Source organism: Carcharodon carcharias, chromosome 21 (genome assembly GCF_017639515.1).
Source record: "Carcharodon carcharias isolate sCarCar2 chromosome 21, sCarCar2.pri, whole genome shotgun sequence".
In the NCBI taxonomy this organism is placed as follows: Eukaryota; Metazoa; Chordata; class Chondrichthyes; order Lamniformes; family Lamnidae; genus Carcharodon; species Carcharodon carcharias.
In genome coordinates, this window is record NC_054487.1 from 49,578,632 (window position 1) to 49,597,332 (window position 18,701).

Sequence of the window (18,701 nt, forward strand, 5' to 3'; positions counted from 1 at the left end):
TGCGACGATCATATTCTTCCAATCTTTCTCAGATACAGGGTAGTGCCAGAGGACTAGGAACTGAAAATGTTACACCCTTGTTCAAAAAAAGGTAAATAAAAAGCAACTATAGGCCATTTAGCATAACCTTGGAGGCGGGAAAGCTTTTAGAAACTATAACCTGAAATAAAATTAACAGGAACCTGGGCAAGCGTGGATTAGTTAAGGAAAACTCACTCGATTTTGTTAAAGGTAAATCATGATTGAGTTTTTTTGATGGCGCAATAGGGAGAGTCGATGAGGCCGATGTGTATATGGGCTTCCAAAAGGTATTTGGTAAAGTGCCACATCGTAGACATTTCAGCAAAGTTTAAGACTGCCGAATAAAAGGAACAGTGGGTGGCACGGGTTTGAAGTTGTTTGAACGACAGAATGCAGAACAGTGGTGAGCATTTGTTTTTAGGACTGGAGAAAGGTATACAGTTGGTACTTGATATATATTAATAACCTAGATTGGGTGTACAAGGCAAAATTTCAAATTTTGCAAAATGACACAAAACTTGGAAGTATTGTTAACTGTGAGAAGGATAATGATGGACTTCAAGGGGACATAGGCTAGTGGGATTGACGGGCATGTGGCAGATGAAATTTAATGCAGAGAAATATGATAGATTTTCATAGGAAGAACAAGAGGAGGCAATATAAATTAAAGGTGCATTCCTAAAGGGGGCTCAAGAACAAAGACATAGGGGTGTAAGTGCTCAAATTGTTGAAGGTAGCAGGGCAAGTTGATAAAGTGGTTAAAAAGGTGTACAGGATCCTAGGCTTTATAAATAGAGGTATAGAATACAAAAAGGTAAGAAATTATGATGAATTTTTACAAAACAACTGTTTGGCCTCAACTGGAGTACTTTAGGAAGCACTTTAGGAAGAATGTCAAGGCTTTAGATGGTGCAGAAGAGATTGGCAAAAATGGTTCCAGGGATGAAAGGCTTCAGTTACTAGGTTGATAGAAGTTGGGATTGTTCTCCTTTGAGAGGTTATTTAATAGAGATCTCAAAATTATAAGCAGTCTAGGTGGAGTAGGTAGACAGAAATTGTTTCCATTGGCAAAAGGTTCAAGAACCAAAGGATGCTAATTTAAGGTGATTGGCAAATAACCAATGGCAACCTTTTAAACAGCATGTGTTCAGGATCTGGAATGTACTGCCTGAGAGTGTGGTAGCTTTCAAAAGAGAATTGGTAAGCACCTGAAGAAAGAATTTGCAGGGTAGGGTAAGGGTGGGATAGTGGGACTAACTGAGTTGCTCTTGCGAGAGCTGACATGGGCACAACGGGCCAAATGGCTTTTTGTGCTGCAACCATTCTATGATTCTAAGTATATAATACTGGATGAAATAGGGAAAATGGCATCGTAATTAAAACAGGAGCAGCAGAGCCAACGAAATAAGTATCTAGCTATTCCTTGTATGTTTAGTATTGTCAGTGGTTGGTGTTCAACTTGACTTGATATTGGCACAAGTATAAGTTTTTAAAAAAGCAGCTAAATGATTAAATTCTAACTGCATTTCAAGATGCTAATAACTTACGAATAGCTAATTAATCACGGTAACTTACTTAACCTCAAGCTAAATCCACTATTAAATCCTGATCTCCAATTATCAATCTGTTCATGGAATAAATTACAGATAACAAAGAAATTACTCAAATTGGTGTTGGGATTTTAATAAGTGGGATATTGTGGATTATAGACCATCCCAGACTATCACAGGTGCAAGAAAATCTCTGCCTCGAGCCACTCCAGTTGAGTTGTTGAGCTGCAGTCTGAACAAGAAATACTTGACACGAAAAGGAGAAGGAGGAATTTCTAAATAGTTTACTCTAGAGTACAGTCGCACACCAGAGGAAAGCACAGGTGCTAGAAGGGGTAAACTGTGATTATCAGAAAGCCAGATAAGGGAACATTGGACAGCTAATGAAAAAGGTCCATTAGACGCTACCGCTTTCCAACAGATACAAAGAATTCTACCTATGAGGATAAGTAGAGAGACTGGGAAGGACATTCAAAATGCTGACCAAGGCACTATGAAGAAAGAGTCTATCGGGGGGGGGATGGGGGGGTGGAGAGGTAGAATAGAAAGGTTGTAGTTGTTAGAGATTCTGTAATTAGGTAGAAATGCAATATTCTTTGTTGTCAGGTTCAAGAGTCCCAAAGGATATGTTTCCTGCCTGGTGCCAAGTACAGGACGTTTCAAAACAGCTGGGAAGAGAGAAGGAGGATCCAGTTGTTATGCTCTATAACCGAATCAACAACAGAAAAATTAGGGAAGAGACCCTGCTCAAGGGAGTATCAGCGATTAGAAATTAAATTTAAAGGCAGGATTCTGTTGGTTATAATCTCTTACCCAAATTATCATCGGGTCAAAACAGTTAAAAAAGTCAACCTGTGGCCAAAGGAATGTTGTGGGAAAGAGGGTTTCAATTTCACAGGACGCTATAGTATTACTTGGACAGGAAGGAGCTGTACAGTTGGGATTGACTGCAACTGTGCTTGGACCAATGTGCTAGCATGAAAGATAACCAGGGCTGTAAGTATGGTTTTTAATAACAACATAGGGTGAAGGGAATTGTTAAATGTTACAAAATTCTGGCAGTAAAAGAATTGGAAAAAGAGCGTAGGTCAAGCTAAAGGAAGGAACAGGGTTAACACAAATTGCAAATAGAGCATAATGGTAAAATAAGTAAAAACTATAAAAGGTATAATAAATTAAACAGTTGGTACTGCAATGTATATAGTATTCAAAACAAAATAGATGAACTAGAGGCAATCATTTGTAAAGAAGATATAGTAGGGATGACTGAAACATGGCTACATGAAGAACAGATTGGCAACTAAATATTGCTGAATAAAACACACTTGGAAAGCAGGGAAGGTGGCTAGCTCTACTAGTTAACTGTAACAATGGCAGTAGAAAAAAAAGATATAACTATTAATTAGATACAGCATCCATATGGATTGAGTTAAAAGATAAGGGGCGGAATTTTACAACCTTTTTGCGGAGGGGGCAGGGCCAAAAAGTGCAGTGAGTCATTCAAAAGCCATTGACTTTGGCAGGACCAGAAGATCCCACTGCCAGGAGGGTCTGTAAAATTCCACCCAATATCACCCTAATAGAGGTAGACCACATTGATAATTTGATTTTGAACTTTTGAAGGAAATTAGAGAAGCAAATAAGAGGTGAATGGCAGACATGTAATACCTATCAAGGGAAATTTCAACTACCTCCTAATAAACTGGCATGAAGTAACCAAAGAGAGTTGAATTTTTACAGCATACACAGGACTCCTTTCTTACTCAGTATGTAAGAAGTCCCAACAAAAAAAAAATCATTGCAGATCTTGGAATGAACTAGAACCAATAAAAGAAGTAGGAGCAAATGGGTGACCTGATAGTCATGATCGAAACACAGTAAAGTTCAAGATCAGAATCGAGTGTGACACAAGGAGGACTAAGATCATAGAAAAGAGCAAAATATGAGGGAAGAAGAGTGAAAGTAAAGATAAGCTGGGAGAAAATATTTTTTAAAAAGTGTGAAATCTTTAAGAGGGTAGAGAAATTAATTTGAAAGCCAATAAACAAGTGAGCTGAATTATGGGGCACTGGATGAATAAAGTATTAAAGGAAAAAATGAAGCTGGAGAAAAAAGCATATTAGGAGTACTTGAATATTATTAAAGGAGAGAACAAAAGGGAATACGAGGAAAGTAGGAGAAAAGTGTTAAACAAAATCAAAGACAGATGGCATAATTGGCGCTCCTGTTTGTGGTGAGCGTCACGGTGGGCGAGAGGGACCAAAATCAGTTTCGTACTAGTGTGAAATCACAGCAGGATCATCTGAAGATGGCAGATTGTGAATCCCGCTAGATGCTGCAGTGAGCCCGATTTGCATCCCTCTAATGGGTTACAAAGTAAGGCCCGACTGGAATTTACCACCAGCCCCCCAAGCCCAATTTATCATTACACTGGTGGGAAAACACGCCAGCCCAGAACGTGTGGACAAGTGTGACGTGTGGGACTTACTTATAGGGCCTTGTTCAAATCGCGAACACCTAAGGAGATGATGCTGGAGGCATACAGCTACCGGACCCTGGAGGAACATGTGCATTGCATGGTGGGTGGATCCTCATACACGTGGCTCCGTCGGGAAGCAGCTCTTAGGTCTCCGTGCAGAAGCTTCAACTTCGCTGAGGCTTCGTAACTTCTCAGGTTTCTCCATGGTCTCACACCATCTTCCATGGTGTCCATTAATGCTTTGGAACTTCACAGACTTAGCAGTGGGCTGGTACAGATGATCAGCAAAGGTTGCCAGTGGGTGGGGGTTGGAGAGAGAAAGGCCGAGGTGTGAGTGGGAGAGGAAGATGTACCAGGGGGAGGGTGAGGCTGAGGCTGGGGGGTGGGGAATGGAAGGTGTACCTGGGGGTTGGGTGAAGTTGGGAGGGAGAGATTGCACTAAGGTGTCCAGGGGGTGGAGGAAGTCCGGAAGTGGGATGGTGTAATGGGGAAGAATGGTGCAAGTGGGGATGTTGGAGGGGGGAGGGGTGGCGAAAGCATCAAGGGTGTGAGGTTGGTTGGGTAGGGGTGGGGGCAGCGAAGGTGTCCGCGAAGGAGGAGAAAGAAGGTGTAACCTTGATGTAATGGGAGAGAATGATGCAAGCAGGGAAGCTGGGGGAGGGGGCGCAAAGGTAACAGGGGTGGTTGGTGCAGGGAAAAGGTGCCCGGGGAGGAGGAGGAGGAAACCCGTTGGGGGGAAGAGTTAACTGGGAGAATGGTGCAAGTTGGGAGATGTGTATAAGGGAGGGAGTTCACAGGTGATAAGGTGTGTGGGGAATGAAGGGGGTCCAAACAGAGAAATGTGTCCAGCCAGAGGAGGGAGTGCAGGATGAGCAGGGGGTGGGGGGAAGGTGCACGGGTGGAGGAAGGAATAAGGGAGGAGTTCAGAAGGGAGAAAGTGTCCGGGGGGAGGAGGTTCTAATGGGGATAAGTAGGGGGTGCAATGTCCAGGTGAATGTGCAAGGGAGGGGTCTATGGAATCATTGACTGCCACCTGGGGAACAAACTCAGGGTGGATGTGGTAGGAGGGCATGGTTAGAGTAACAGGGGGCAGTGAGAGCCAATAGGATGAAGGATGAGGGTGCGATAGTGTCGATAGATAGAAGGGGCAGTGAGGGTGTTTGGTGGGTACACGAACACAGGGATTAGAAAGGAAGGGGGTCGGGGAGGTCGGTGGGGGTGGGATTTTCAGAAAGATAGGGAACGTGCATGTTCACCTGGACATCCTGGAATGACAAGGGTTCAGGCTGGATGGTTATGGTGGGGAGGTCGAAGGTAATGCAAGGGAGGACTAAGGTTATGGGGAAAAGGCCTGGGTGACCAGGGAAGGGGAGGGGAAATGGTGGGGGAACTCATGAGGAATTGGACCTCTACCATCTTTTTGAAATCGAAAATGAGTGGAGCCTTGTGTTGGATGAGCACAGGTGCTACATGAGAGTGTGAACAGTGGGTGGGTGGAGATGCAGGTCAGCTCAGATGGACAACTGAAAGAGAACCCCAGCAGGCAGCATTGAAAATGCCCGGGACAGTGAGATGAGTGTGATGGTTGAAGGCTCCACATGCATGGGAGAGTGCTTGTACGAGGCTCCAAAAGGCCCTGTCACATACACTTCTCCCTCTAGAGAGCCGAGTCCTTGCGGGGGCGGGGGGGGGGGGTGGGGGTGGGGGGTGCCTTCTCTTGTGGGCTGGCTGCTCCCTCTGCGATGACAAAGGACAAGGTTGATGGGGTCACAGACAAAGGGGACTCGGAAGGAGCGGACAGCTTCCGAGATTCCTGAATGGATGACCCAGGGATGGCCAGCTGCCGCTCCTCCTCCCTTCAGGTGTCCGAGGGTTCCTGTCTGACTTCTTGAGGGGAAGGAGTACTTGGAGGGATGTCGAGGTTGCCCCGTTTCCCCCTCGCATGGTCACTGCAGGAACTCATTCATGGCTACCGCAATGGAGTGCAGGTTCTGCTGGACCAGGGTCTCCATGGTGTCTGCCATCTTTCCCATTGAGACCTCCATGCGCGCACATGTGGGCATCACTTCATCAGAGAGCAAGCGGATGCAATTCTCCAATTCGCGTGCCACTCTTTTGAGGGCTTCCAACAGCTCTGTGTGATGTTCCCCATCTTCTGTTAACTCTCCAGGATGAGTTGGAATGCCGAATCCAGGGGTTCTTCACCTGTCTCGGGCCTCGCAGATGCTTCTTCCCTAGCATTGTGAGTGGGCTCAACTGAACCTGCGTCCTCCTGCTGCTGACACGCCTCTATGCAGTGAGCACCAGATTGTGAACCCAAGCCTGCTCTAGATCAAGGTCCCACCGAGGTTTGCATCTCTTGCTGGTGCAGGGTGTGAGTATGCGCTGTGACGGGTCTTCCAGGCTACTTATTTCCAGCTCTTCATTGGAGGAGGCCTCCTCTTCACTGGAGGTGAGGACAAGGATGGAGCTGAGGATGTCGGTCATTTGGCAGAAGTCTCTGTGAACCAAAGTAAAGATAATTAGTGCATGCCAACAGAGTCAAAAACCAGAGACAGAGCACTCACACAGTTGCGTTGAGAAAGGAATGATGTGGTGCAGGATCATCACGTGGATGTTTGCTGCTGACCTCACTGCCGCAAGCATGGTCCATGTCCTCACCAGTCAGCGCGATGGGACACTTTTCAAAGTGAGTGAGGGGCTTAATGTCAGCCACTCCACTTCCAGTCTGTTCACTTTCAGACCTCTCCCTCCAGTTGAGCCAGCTTATTCTGCATGAAAACAGATGAAGTGTCTGTGAGCAAGACACATGTCAGCAGATGATGAGGATCCCTGGAACGTTTGTGTGGTGAGCAGAGTCATGGATGGGATGAGTGCGCAAGCTCCAGAGCACATGGCCTGGTGGAGATGTGAAGCTGTGTGTGAGAATTAGTGGTGGTGTCCCTTGAGGTAAGAGCTTCCTGTGGATGTATGATGGGTTTGGGAGTGTGTTGAGGGTGATGAGGTGGTTGACTTACCCTGGCAGAATTGATGAGATCATTCATCCTCTTTCTGCACTGGATGACTGACCTCCTCTGTGCTCTGCTGACTGACACTGCCGTTGTCACCGCCTGCCAGGCCGGATTGGTGACTCTGGTGGACCTCCTGCAGAGGAGGTCCAGAGCAGAGATAGAGGAGTTCATGGCGGCCTTCCACTGCATCCCGCAGGCACCCCAGAGAGGTGTCACTAAATTTGGTGGCTGCCATCACCTTTGCTTTCGGGGCCATCTGTCGCCTGGAGCAGTCCCAGTCTGTAGACGTGAAGAAGGCTGCACTCTGGTATGCTTTAAATACAGTGCCCAGAGCGAGGAAGTGCTGAGGTCATGGCGTGGCAGGCAAATCCAAATCCAATGCTAGCGATCCGGTGTGTTTCCTGAGAATGCGTTATTAATGAGGGACATGTCTAGGAAGCAGACAATACAGTGCGAAAATCCGCCATTGTGGCTGACAGGTAAAACATCGTTTTTCATGCTTGCTACTGCACTTAGTGCAGTTCACAGAAATTACAAAATCAAATTATCAATGAATAGAAAAATAAATGTGTTGTATAGACAAAAATAACAAAAGGAAAATTTGAAAAGTTGTAGGTAGGGCCACTAAAGGATGAACAAAATGAGCTCATAGGTAATGTCAGAAAAGTGGCAGAAGTATTGCATAACTACTTTGCCTCAGTTTTTACTAAATAAGATGAAAAATCAGATACTGAAGAAGATGATAAATCAGATACTGAAGAAGATGATAAATCAGATACTTAAGAATGAGCTCAAAAGGAATATAGAAAATAATTCACAAACTAGTAAAAGTAGAAAAGAATAAAACCCCAGGTCTGGATGCTACGTAAACACTTGTACTCAAGGAAACTAGAAAGGAGATAACAGAGGCACACGTTTATATACAAAAGAAGGAGCAGTCCCAGACTGACAGAAGCTAATATTGTACTGTACACAAGGGAAACTTGTACCTGGGAAATATAGACAAGTCAATTTAATGCCAGTGATCGGAAAGATACTAGAATCTATAAATGTCTATAAAAGCATCTGGTGACAGAAAATTTTTTTTTTAAATCGGAATGTATTCTGAAAGGCTAAGTCATGCTTAACTAAACTGATAGAGTTCTTTCAAGAAGTAACAGCGACATGGATGATGCAACTGATATACTTAGATTTTCAAAAGACTATTGATAGGATACCACACAACAGTTTTGTGACAAGGTTTAGGCCGTGTGAGGTCAAGGGCAAATAGCTGCACGGATAACAGTTTGGCTTGAAAATAGAAGTGCAAATTACGGGTAAAGGATAGTTATTCAGATTGGAAGAAAGTAGAATTACTCAGAATTTACATTTATGATTTGGACTTGGGAATAATTAACTCAATAGCAAAAAATTTGCTGATACTGAACTGGGGTAGGGTAAGGGGAAGGTTAACACTGAGGAAGAATGCCACTTAATAAAAGAAGGCATTAGAAAATTTGCAGATTTGGCACTTAAATGACAAATTAACTTTAACATGGATAAATCTGAGATGATCCCCTCTGGTAGGGAAAACAAAAACATCGCATACACCTTTGAAAATAAGAAACTGAATGGGGTGGAAAAGAAAAGGAATCTACAGATAGAGATGAACAAATCATTAAAAGCTGCATTGCAGGCCAGAAAGTTATAAAATTAAATTAAAATAAAAAATGCTAACAAAACATTTGAGTTTATTTGTGAATGTTTTGAATTCAAAAGTAGTGAAATAATGTTTAACTTATCTAGGACCTTGGTCAGGCTGCACTTCGAATATTGTGGACAGACCTGTTCTCCATAAAAAGGATGAAGAGCAAAAAGATTTATGAAGATGGTAACAATAGAGAGATTACATCTATCAGGAAAGATTGCAAGTTAGGGTTTTTTTTTTAAAAAGAGGAAAGTTAGAGGCAATTTGATAGAGGCTTTTAAAATTATGAATAATTTGGACAGGGTAAATATGGAGAAAATGTTTTCACTTATGGCAGAATCCAAAGCTAGGAGCCATAAATACATGATAGTTACAAATAAGCACCAGCCTGGTGAAGCTACAACACAGGACCACATGCATGCTAAACAGCATATGCAACATGCTTTAGACAGTTAAGCAAACCCACAATCAACAGTTCGATTAAAGCTTTGTAGTCTTGCTGCATCCATTTGTGAATGGTAGTGGACTATTAGCCAATGGAAGGAGGAGGCTTCGCGAATATACCCATCTTCTATAATAGCAGACCCCAGAACATGAGTGCAAAAGACAGGGCTGAAGCATTTGCAGTCATCTTCAACCATTAGTGCTGAGTGGATGATTCATATTGGCAATCTCCAGAGGTCTCCAACATCACAGAAACCAGTCCTCAATCGATTAGATTCACTCAGTGTGATATTAAAAAACAGCTGCGCTATGAGCTCTGACAACATCCAGCTGTAGTGCTGAAAACTTGTGCTACCAGAACTAGCTGCACCTCTCGCCAAACTGTTCCAGTAAAACTACAACACTGGCATCTACCCGACAATGTGAAAAAATGCCCAAGGTGTCCAGTCCACAAAAAGCAGGATAAATACAATTTCCATCCCATCAACAACTCTTAGTGATCAGCAAAGTGATGTAAAGGGTGGCTGACAGTCTTATGAAGCAGCGCTTAGTGATAATCTGCTCAGCTCTATTTAGCTCTGAAGAAGAGTCATATGGACTCAAAACATTAACTCTGTTTCTCTCTCCACAGATGCTTGCAGACCTGCTGAGTTTTAACAGCATTTTCTGTTTTTATTCCTGCTCAGTTTGTATTCTGCTAGGGCCACTTGTCCACACCACGAGGTCCAAACATGGGCAAAAAAGCTGAATTCCAGAGGTGCAGTGAGAGTGACTGCCCTTGATTTTAAGGTGGTCTTAGATGGAGTATAGCATGACGGAGCCATAGTAAAATTGAAGTCAGTAGGGATCAGAGGAGAGATTTTCTACTGGAGCCATATCTTGCACAAAGGAAGATGGTTGTGTTTGTTGGAAGCCAATCATCTCAGCCCCAGGCCATGGTTGAAGGAATTCCTCAGGGAAGTGCCCTAGGGCCTACCATCTTCAAATATTCCAGCAGTAACTTTCTCTGCCATAAGGTCAGAAGTGGGGATGTTCGCTGATTGTGCAATGTTCAGTTGCGTTCATGCCTCCTCAGATAATGAAGCAGTTGTGCGCATGCAGCAAGATGTGGACAGCAGATCAGTGACAAGTAACATTCGCACCACACAATTAACGGCCTAAACACTTCCACCTGGCATTCACCTTCATTATCAATATCAGGATCCTCACCATCGATATCCAGGTGTTTACCATTGACCAGAAAGTTAACTGGGCCAGCCGTATAAATATTGTAGCGACAAGAGGAGGTCAGAAGCTGGGTATCCTGCGGTGAGTGAATCGCCTCTCACTCCCTAAAGCCTTTGCACCACCTATAAGGTACAAGTCACAATGATCTCAGCACTGACAACACTCGAAGCTCAACATCATCCGGGACAAGTGATTCACAACCCATCCAACACCTTGCATATTTCACTCTCGAGCACCGCTACATGGTGGCTGCAGTGTGTACTATTTACGTGATGCACTGCAGCAACTTGCCTAAGATTTTTGAGCAGCACTCCCAAACTTGTGACCTCCTAACACCTAGAAGGACAAGGTCAGCAGGCGCATGGGAATGCCACCACCTCCAAGTCATCCTGACTTGAAAGTAAATCGTCATTTATTTATCATTGCTAGGTCAAAATTCTGGAGCTCACTACTTAACAAGTGAGAATACCTTCACCACGTGGACTGCAGCAGCTCAACCTTCACCTTCTCAAGGTCAGTTGGCTTGCCAACGATGCCACATCCTGTGAATGATTTTTTAAATCATGCAGGGAATTGAGGAGAATTTTTTTTAATCAGAGAGTGCTTAGAATGTGAAACTTGCTATTACTGATGTGGTTGCGACTAATAGCTTGGATGCTTCCAAAGAGATACCAGACAAGTAAATGAGGGAAAAGGAAATAGCTTAAAAGACTGACATGAGGTGGATGGAATGGGAGGCGACTTGTGGAGCATAGAAACGCACTGACAAGTTAGGCTGCATGCCTGTTTCTGTGCTGTATTTTCTATTTAGTACATGTGATTGTTTTCTGTTAAGGCTGCTGGTGTTGACTGTATGGAAAGGATTCAGAGCTGAGGACTGAAACATACCAATCTTAATTTTGCAGGAGGTAGTAATTTTCTTTCAGGAGGTTGTTCAAATCGGTGGTAACAGACAAACCAAAAAAAGGGATCAGGAGAGGTTGGGAGGGCTAGTTGATGAGTAGGAAAAGGCAATTAATGTTAACAATTGCATAATAATGAGACTAAGGTAGGGAAATATGAACATTTTTGGTATTAGTATTTGGTATTCAAAATTGCTGTATTGGGGTGATGTATTAGCATGGATTGAGGATTGGTTAACACACAGAAGACAGAGAGTCGGGATTAATGGATCTTTCTCAGGTTGGAAAGACGTAACTAGTGGAGTGCCACAAGGATCAGTCCTAGGGCCTCAATTATTTACTAGCTATTTAATGATTTGGAGGAGGGGGTAGAGTGTAATGTATCCAAATTTGCTGACAATACAAAAATTGGTGGGAGGCCATGTTATGATGAGGACATAAGGAATCTGCAAGGGGATATAGATAGGTTGAGTGAGCGGTTGAAAATTTGGCAGATAGAGTTAATGTAGGAAAGCATGAGGTCTTGCACTTTGATAAGAAGAATCAAAAAGCAGACTATTATTTAAATGGAGAGAGACTCCAAAGAAGTTCAGCACAGAGGGATCTGGTTGTTCTTGTGCATGAAACACAAAAGGTTAGCATGCAGGTGCAGCAAATAATTGAGAAGGCAAATGGAATTTTGACCTGTATTGCTAGGGGTTTGGAGTTTAAAAGTAGGGAAGTCTTGTTATAACTGTACAGATTGTTGGTGAGGCTGCACCTGGAGTACTGTTTACAGTTTTGGTCCCCGTATTTAAGAAAGGATATACTGGCTTTAAGAGGCAGTTCAAAAGAGATTCACTAGGCTGATTCCTTGGATGAAGGGGTTGACTTATCAAGTTCAACTAAACAGGTTAGGCCTTTATTCATTAGAGTTTAGAAGAATGAGGGATGATCTTATTGAAGTGTACACAATTCTGAGGGGCTTGACAAGTTAGATGTTGAGAAGAGTTTCCACTCGTGGAGGAATCTCAAACTAGGGGACATAGTTACAGAGTAAGGGGACACTCATTTAAAACTGAGATGCAAAGGAATTTCTTCTCTAAGAGGGTGGTGAATGTCTGGAATCCTCTACCCCAGAGAGTTGTGGAGGCTAGATCACTGAAAGTATTTAAAGAGGAGATAGCTAGATTTTTGGATTATCGGGGAGTTGAGGATTATGAGGAGCTGGCACGAAAGAGAAGTTGAGGCCCAGAGCAGATCAGCCATGATCTTATTGAATGGCGGGGCAGGTTTGAGGGGCGGAATGGCCTACTCGTGCTCCTGTTTCTTATGTTCATTGGATGCATAAACTAACTGGTTCTATATTACAAGATGCAACACATGAGAAGGATGTTGGGCGCTGGTGGCTGGTCCACTGAAACCAACAGCATAGTGTGCAGCAACAGTAAGGATAACTAAATGATCTGAAAATGTAAATCCAGAGTGGACATCGAGCAGCTGATGAGTCCATACAAGCCCTTGTCAGCCAAAGCCAGACACTCTGGACAGTGTTTTTTTATTAGATCATCCTTGGTGATACTTATCATGGCCAGATATTATGGCCCTCGACTTAAACTTGGTAAGAACTGGTATACCTAGCTCTAGCCATTAATTGTAACTAGATGTCAATTGAAAAATATTTTTGTCTCCCAATGCAGTATTATAGCACCCATAGTTCTGGAAGTAATTCATTCTTTTTTTCCCCCAAAGTTCCACCAGATTATTGAAAACTTTTAGGGCAATCCTACCACTTTTAGGGCACTTACAGATCATTCTACTGCTAGTGAGACCACACCTAGAGTACTGTATGCAGTTGTGTACAGATGTCTCCTTTCCTCAGGAACTAGGTACATGTCTTAGGAGTGCAAGGTAGGTTCACTGGACCAATTCCTGGACTGAGAGGATTGTCCATTGAGGAGAGATTGAGTAGACTATGCCTATATTCACTGGAGTTTAGAAAAATGAGAGGTAATCTCATTGAAATATATAAAATTCATAAGGGGCTTGTCAGAGAAGATCACAGTCACAGAATAAGGGGACTGATTATGCCTTTGTTTAGATTGTGTACCAGAGGTATTGAACAAAAATATTCAACAAATGTAAATTCATATAGTTAGGTGTTTGCAAAGGCTTTCAGAGTTCTTAGCATTGCAGCTCACTTTTGAACAATGGCATAAATTGTTAAACTATTTAGAAAAGCTTGCTCTGATTGTTTTTAACTGAGATTTGGCAGGGTAGTTTTAACCCTACTCCCTCAGAAAATCAGTCAATTGGACAGTTAAACTGAGCAGGTTAATTATTCATTCAGAATTTGTCTTTTTTCTACCAGCATTTTAACATGCAGGCAGCTGAGGCATCCACCTAAAGCTGAGGCTGGAAGAGTCCTCATGAATGTATGTTTATTAAAGTACCACATAGCTTCCCCTCCACCCCACCCAAAGCCTGTGTTAAAATGCAATCAGGTCTGCTGCTATTGGCAACAATGAAGGAGCTCAAAAGGTAGTCAGGCACTTTACTTTTGTGCAACCAAGAGTCACAGGAGTCCTCGCCACACTCCAAAGGAAGGTACAACCTCACAAAACTGCATCCCTGAAAAATACCTATTAAGGGTCCCCTTGTCAATATGCAGCAGCTGATCTGTGCTCTCTTCTCACTTGAGCTGGGCAAGAAGTACATGAGTACAATTTAAGCAAAGCCTATTGATTAAAATTGACAAAAACCTATTACATCTGAGGGCCAGGGCATTAAATTTGCTGGAGCAGATTTCAATCAGAAACCCACTCCAAGTTAAAAATCTTCATTTATTTTAATTGTATTTAGTGTGTATGCGACTGCATTGCTCATAGTGAATTCACAGAAAGCAACCACCCATCCTTTGCCCAGCAGAACCATTGTTTACTCCCCCACTACCACCCTGTAGGGTTTGTTACCTTCCCTGCCACACCCCCACCTCCCCCACTCCCTGGCCTAATTTCCTTTCTTTCCTTTCTCCCCATTTCCTCTTTAAGCACTCAGGAGTTCATTCTTTGGAGACGTACATATCTTTCTTTATATAGAAGAAGCAGAGTCGTGACCATCACATCAATGCTAGTAGATCAGCCCTCTGAATATGGTGACGTCACAGATTAAGAGTTAAGAAGGTGGAGTCGCTGAAATCCAGAATTTTACTGCCCTTGCCATTGGCAAAGCAGGGAGTTCCCTGTTTTATTTCCAAACTCACATTTTAAGTACTTTTCTTTCCTAAATCAGTCATAGGAAGTCAAATAGATTTTGTTTAAATGATTATACATGATATGATGACTATCCTAAAAAGTGTCAATAAAATTGAGCTGAGGCTCCGTAACTTTTATAATGGCTCTTGTACTGCTTTAACTTGAAGTTTATGAATATTGATTTGATACATTATTAAATAATGGAAGGGTTCTTAGCAAATGGTTAAACCAGGAAATTATTTCATTCAGTTACTTGTAAGAAAGACTGACTTACTATCTAGGATATAAATTACACATCTGTATAATTCTGATAATATAATATTTTGGTGAAACTTGCATACATTTTCTTTTTGTATTTTGAAGATTAGACTTTCGAATCTGAATTTGGATGACCATGCCAGGAAGAAATTCATTAAACTTGTAGGAAATCGATACAACAAAGATACAGATATACTTACCATTATGACAGACAGGTACAGTAACATGAAACAGATGTCAGTTATAAATGCAATTAAAGTCATCATGCCAATTAGGCACTGTCTTCATTACAAAGCAAGAAACCTAAGTATCTAAAGGCAAAATCACAAAGTCCTGCAGTTTTTTTTTCCCCACAATGATAAAATTGTGTGATGCTACAGTCAAATACATTGCCATTATCAATTTCTTTGTAGCAACACTTGGTATTTTTTGCATCTTTCCTCTATCCTGTGTCTGCCTCTGCATTTTATTTTAAATAATTTGAATGTGAAGAATACAGAAAGCAAGGAAAAACGAAAATCAAAAGCAGAAATAATTATTTTCTGTTTCAGAACACTGAATTTTAACCAAAATGTGAACCAGTCTTTACTTGATGAGCTTTGCTACTTAGGCGGAGTGCTTTTTTAAACATTCTTTCAGAGGATGTAGCTGTCGCTGGCTAGGCCAGCATTTTTCGCCCATCCCTATTGCCCTTGAGAAGGTGGTGGTGAGCGTCGCCTTGAACCGCTGCAATTAATGTGGTGTAGGTACCACCACAGTGCTATTAGGAAGGAAGTCCCAGGATCTGGACCCAGTGACAGTGAAGGACCGGTGATATAGTTCCAAATAAGGATGGTGTGTGGCTTGGAGAAAAACTTGCAAGTGATAGTGTTCCCATGCACTTGCTGCCTTTGTCCTTCTAGGTGGTAGAGGTTGTGGGTTTGGAAGGTGCTGTCAAAGGAGCCTTGGTGAGTTGCTGTAATGCAACTTGTAGATGGTACACACTGCTGCCACTGCGCATCAGTGATGGAAAGCATGGATGTTGAAGGTGGTGGATGGGGCGCTAAGCAAGCAAGCTGCTTTGTCCCGGATGGTGTCGAACCTCTTGAGTATCGTTGCAGCTGCACTCATCAAAACAAGTGGAGAGTATGCCATTACACTCCTGCCTAGTGCCTTGTAGATGGTGGTCAGGCTTTAGGGAGTTAGGTGAGTTACTCACTCAAAATCCCCAACCTCTGACTTGCTCTTGTAGCCACAGTACTTATGTGGCTGGATCAGTTCAGTTTCTGGCCAATGGTAGCTCCCAGGATGTTGATAGTGGGGGATTCAGCAATGGTAATGCCATTGAATGTCAAGGGGCGGTGGTTGGAATTTCTCTTGTTGGAGATGGTCATTGCCTGACACTTGTGTGGCGCAAATGTTACTTGCCACTTATCAGCCCAAGCCAGAATATTGTCCAGGTCTTGCTGCATACGGACATGGACTGCTTCAGGGTCTGAGAAGTTGTGAATGCTGCTGAACATTGCGCAATCATCAGCGGGCATCCCCACTTTTTATGGAGGGGAGGCCATTGATGAAGCAGCTGAAGATGGTTGGGCCTAGGACACTATCCTGAGGAACTCGTGCAGTGATGTCCTGGGACTGAGATGAACAACCTTCAACAGCCACAACCATCTTCCTTTGTGCTAGGTATGACTCCAGCCAATGGAGAGTTTCCCTGATTCCCATTGATTCCAGTTTTGCTTGGGCTCCTTGATGCCACAGTCGATGAAATGCTACCTTGATGTCAAGGGCAGTCACTTTCACCTCACCTCTTGAGGTCCTCTCTTTTGCCCATGTTCTCAGGCTGTAATGAGGTCAGGAGCTGAGTCTTTGAAGCCAAACTGAACGTCAGTGAGCAGATTATTGCTGAGTAAGTGCTATTTGATAGCACAGCCGACGACTTTCCATCATTTTGCTGATGATCGAGAGAGGACTGATGGGTGGTAATTGGCTGGATTGGATTTGTCCTGAGGTTTGAGGACAGGACATTCTTGGACAATTTTCCACATTACTGATAGGTGCAGTGTTGTAGCTGCACTGGTACAGCTTGGCTGTGGGCGCATCAAGTTCTGGACCTCAAGTCTTCAGTACTATTGCTGGAATGTTGTCAGGATCCATAGCCTTTGCAGTATCCAGTGTCTTCAGCCATTTCTTGGTATCACATGGAGTGAATTAAATTGGTTGAAGACTGATATCTGTGATGCCGGGGACCACAGGAGGAGGCCAAGATGGATCATCTATTCGGCACTTCTGGCTGAAGATTATTGCAAATGCTTCAGCCTTCTCTTTTGCACTGATGTGCTGGCCTCCCCCACCATCGAGGATGAGGCTATTTGTAGAACTGCCGCTTCCTGTTTGTTGTTTAATTGTCAGCCACCATTCACGACTGGATGTGGCAGGACCGCAGACCTTAAATCTGATTTGTTGGTTGTGGGATCGCTTAGCTCTGTCTATCGCATGCTGCTTTTGCTGTTTGGCATGCAAGTAGTCCCGTGTTGTAGATTCACCAGGTTGACACCTCATTTTTAGGTATGCCTGGTGCTGCTTTTGGCATGCCCTCCTACACTCTTCATTGAACCAGGGTCGATCCCCTGGCTTGATGGTGTTGGTAAAGTGGGAGATATGCCAAGCCATGAGGTTACCGATTGTGGTAGTATACAATTCTACTGCTGCTGATGGCCCACGGCATCTCATGGATGCCCACTTTGGAGTTGCTAGATCTGTTTGAAATCTATCCCATTTAGCATGGTGGAGGGTATCCTCAATGTGAAAATGGGACTTTGTCTCCACAAGGACTGTGTGGTGGTTACTCTTACCAATACTATCATGGACGGATGCGTCTGTGATAAGTCGATTGGTGAGGGCGAGGTCAAGTAGGATTTTTCCTCTTGTTGGTTCCCTCACCAACTGCCGTAGACCCAGCCTCGCAGTTATGTGCTTTACGACTCAACCAGCGGTGCTACTGAGTCCCTCTTGGTGATGGGCATTAAAGTCCCCCACTAGAGTACATTCACCCTCGGTGTTTCCTCCAATTGGTGTTCAATATGTAAGAGTACTGATTCATCAGCTGGAGGTAGGGGGTGGGCGGGTGGGGGGGTCGGGTCATGGGGCGGTGGTGTCGGATGGTAATCAGCAGAAGGTTTCTTTGCTCACATTTGACCTGATGCCATGAGACTTCAAGGGGTCCAGAGTCGATGTTGAGAAATTCCTGGGCAACTCCATCCTTCCTGTATACCACTTTGCTGCCAGCTCTAGTGGGATGGTGATGGTAGTGGCTGGGACATTGTAAGGTATGATTCTGTGAGTATGACTATGTCACATTTTAGCTTTACCAGTCTGTGAGACAGCTCTCCCAATTTTGGCACAAGCCCCCAGATGTTAGTAAGACGGACTTTGCAGGGCTGGATGTGTTGTCATTCCCAGTGCCTAGCTTGATGCTGGGTGGTCCATGAGGTTTCATTCGCTTTTGTAGACTTTGTAGTGGTTTTGGTACAACTGACTGGCTTGCCAGTCCATTTCAGAAGGCAGCTAAGAGTCAACCAGATTGCTGTGGGCCTGGGGTCACTTATATGCCAGACCAGGTAAGGACAGCAGATTTCCTTCCCTCAAGGCCATTGCTGAACCAGGTGGGTTTTTATGACAATAGTTTCCTGGCCACTGTTACTGAACTTTTTAATTCCAGATTTGGTAACTGAATTTAAATTCCACCAGCTGCTGTGGTGGGATTCAAACCGATGTTCCCAGAGCATTAACCTGGGCCTCTGGATTACTACTCTGGTGACATTACCACTATGTCACTGCCTCCCTTTTACTGAGGAACTCTGTGCAACTATTTCAGAATGCTTTGATAATTTTATTTTTTGGATAA

At 43.6% G+C, this 18,701-nt stretch overlaps 1 protein-coding gene across 2 annotated transcripts in view; it reads left to right on the top strand.

The window, feature by feature from the left end:
* Positions 1-18,701, top strand: part of mrps35 (mitochondrial ribosomal protein S35) — a 52,617-nt gene that overhangs the window by 18,227 nt on the left and 15,689 nt on the right. Inside the window, exon 6 of one of the 2 annotated variants that reach the window (XM_041215763.1) lies at positions 2,178-3,287. In XM_041215763.1, the coding sequence (XP_041071697.1) occupies positions 2,178-2,552 (375 nt within the window). In that variant the 3' untranslated portion in view covers positions 2,553-3,287. Of the gene's footprint in view, positions 1-2,177; positions 3,288-14,917; positions 15,028-18,701 lie in introns of those variants that run through there. The other variant, XM_041215762.1, reaches the window with a different exon arrangement.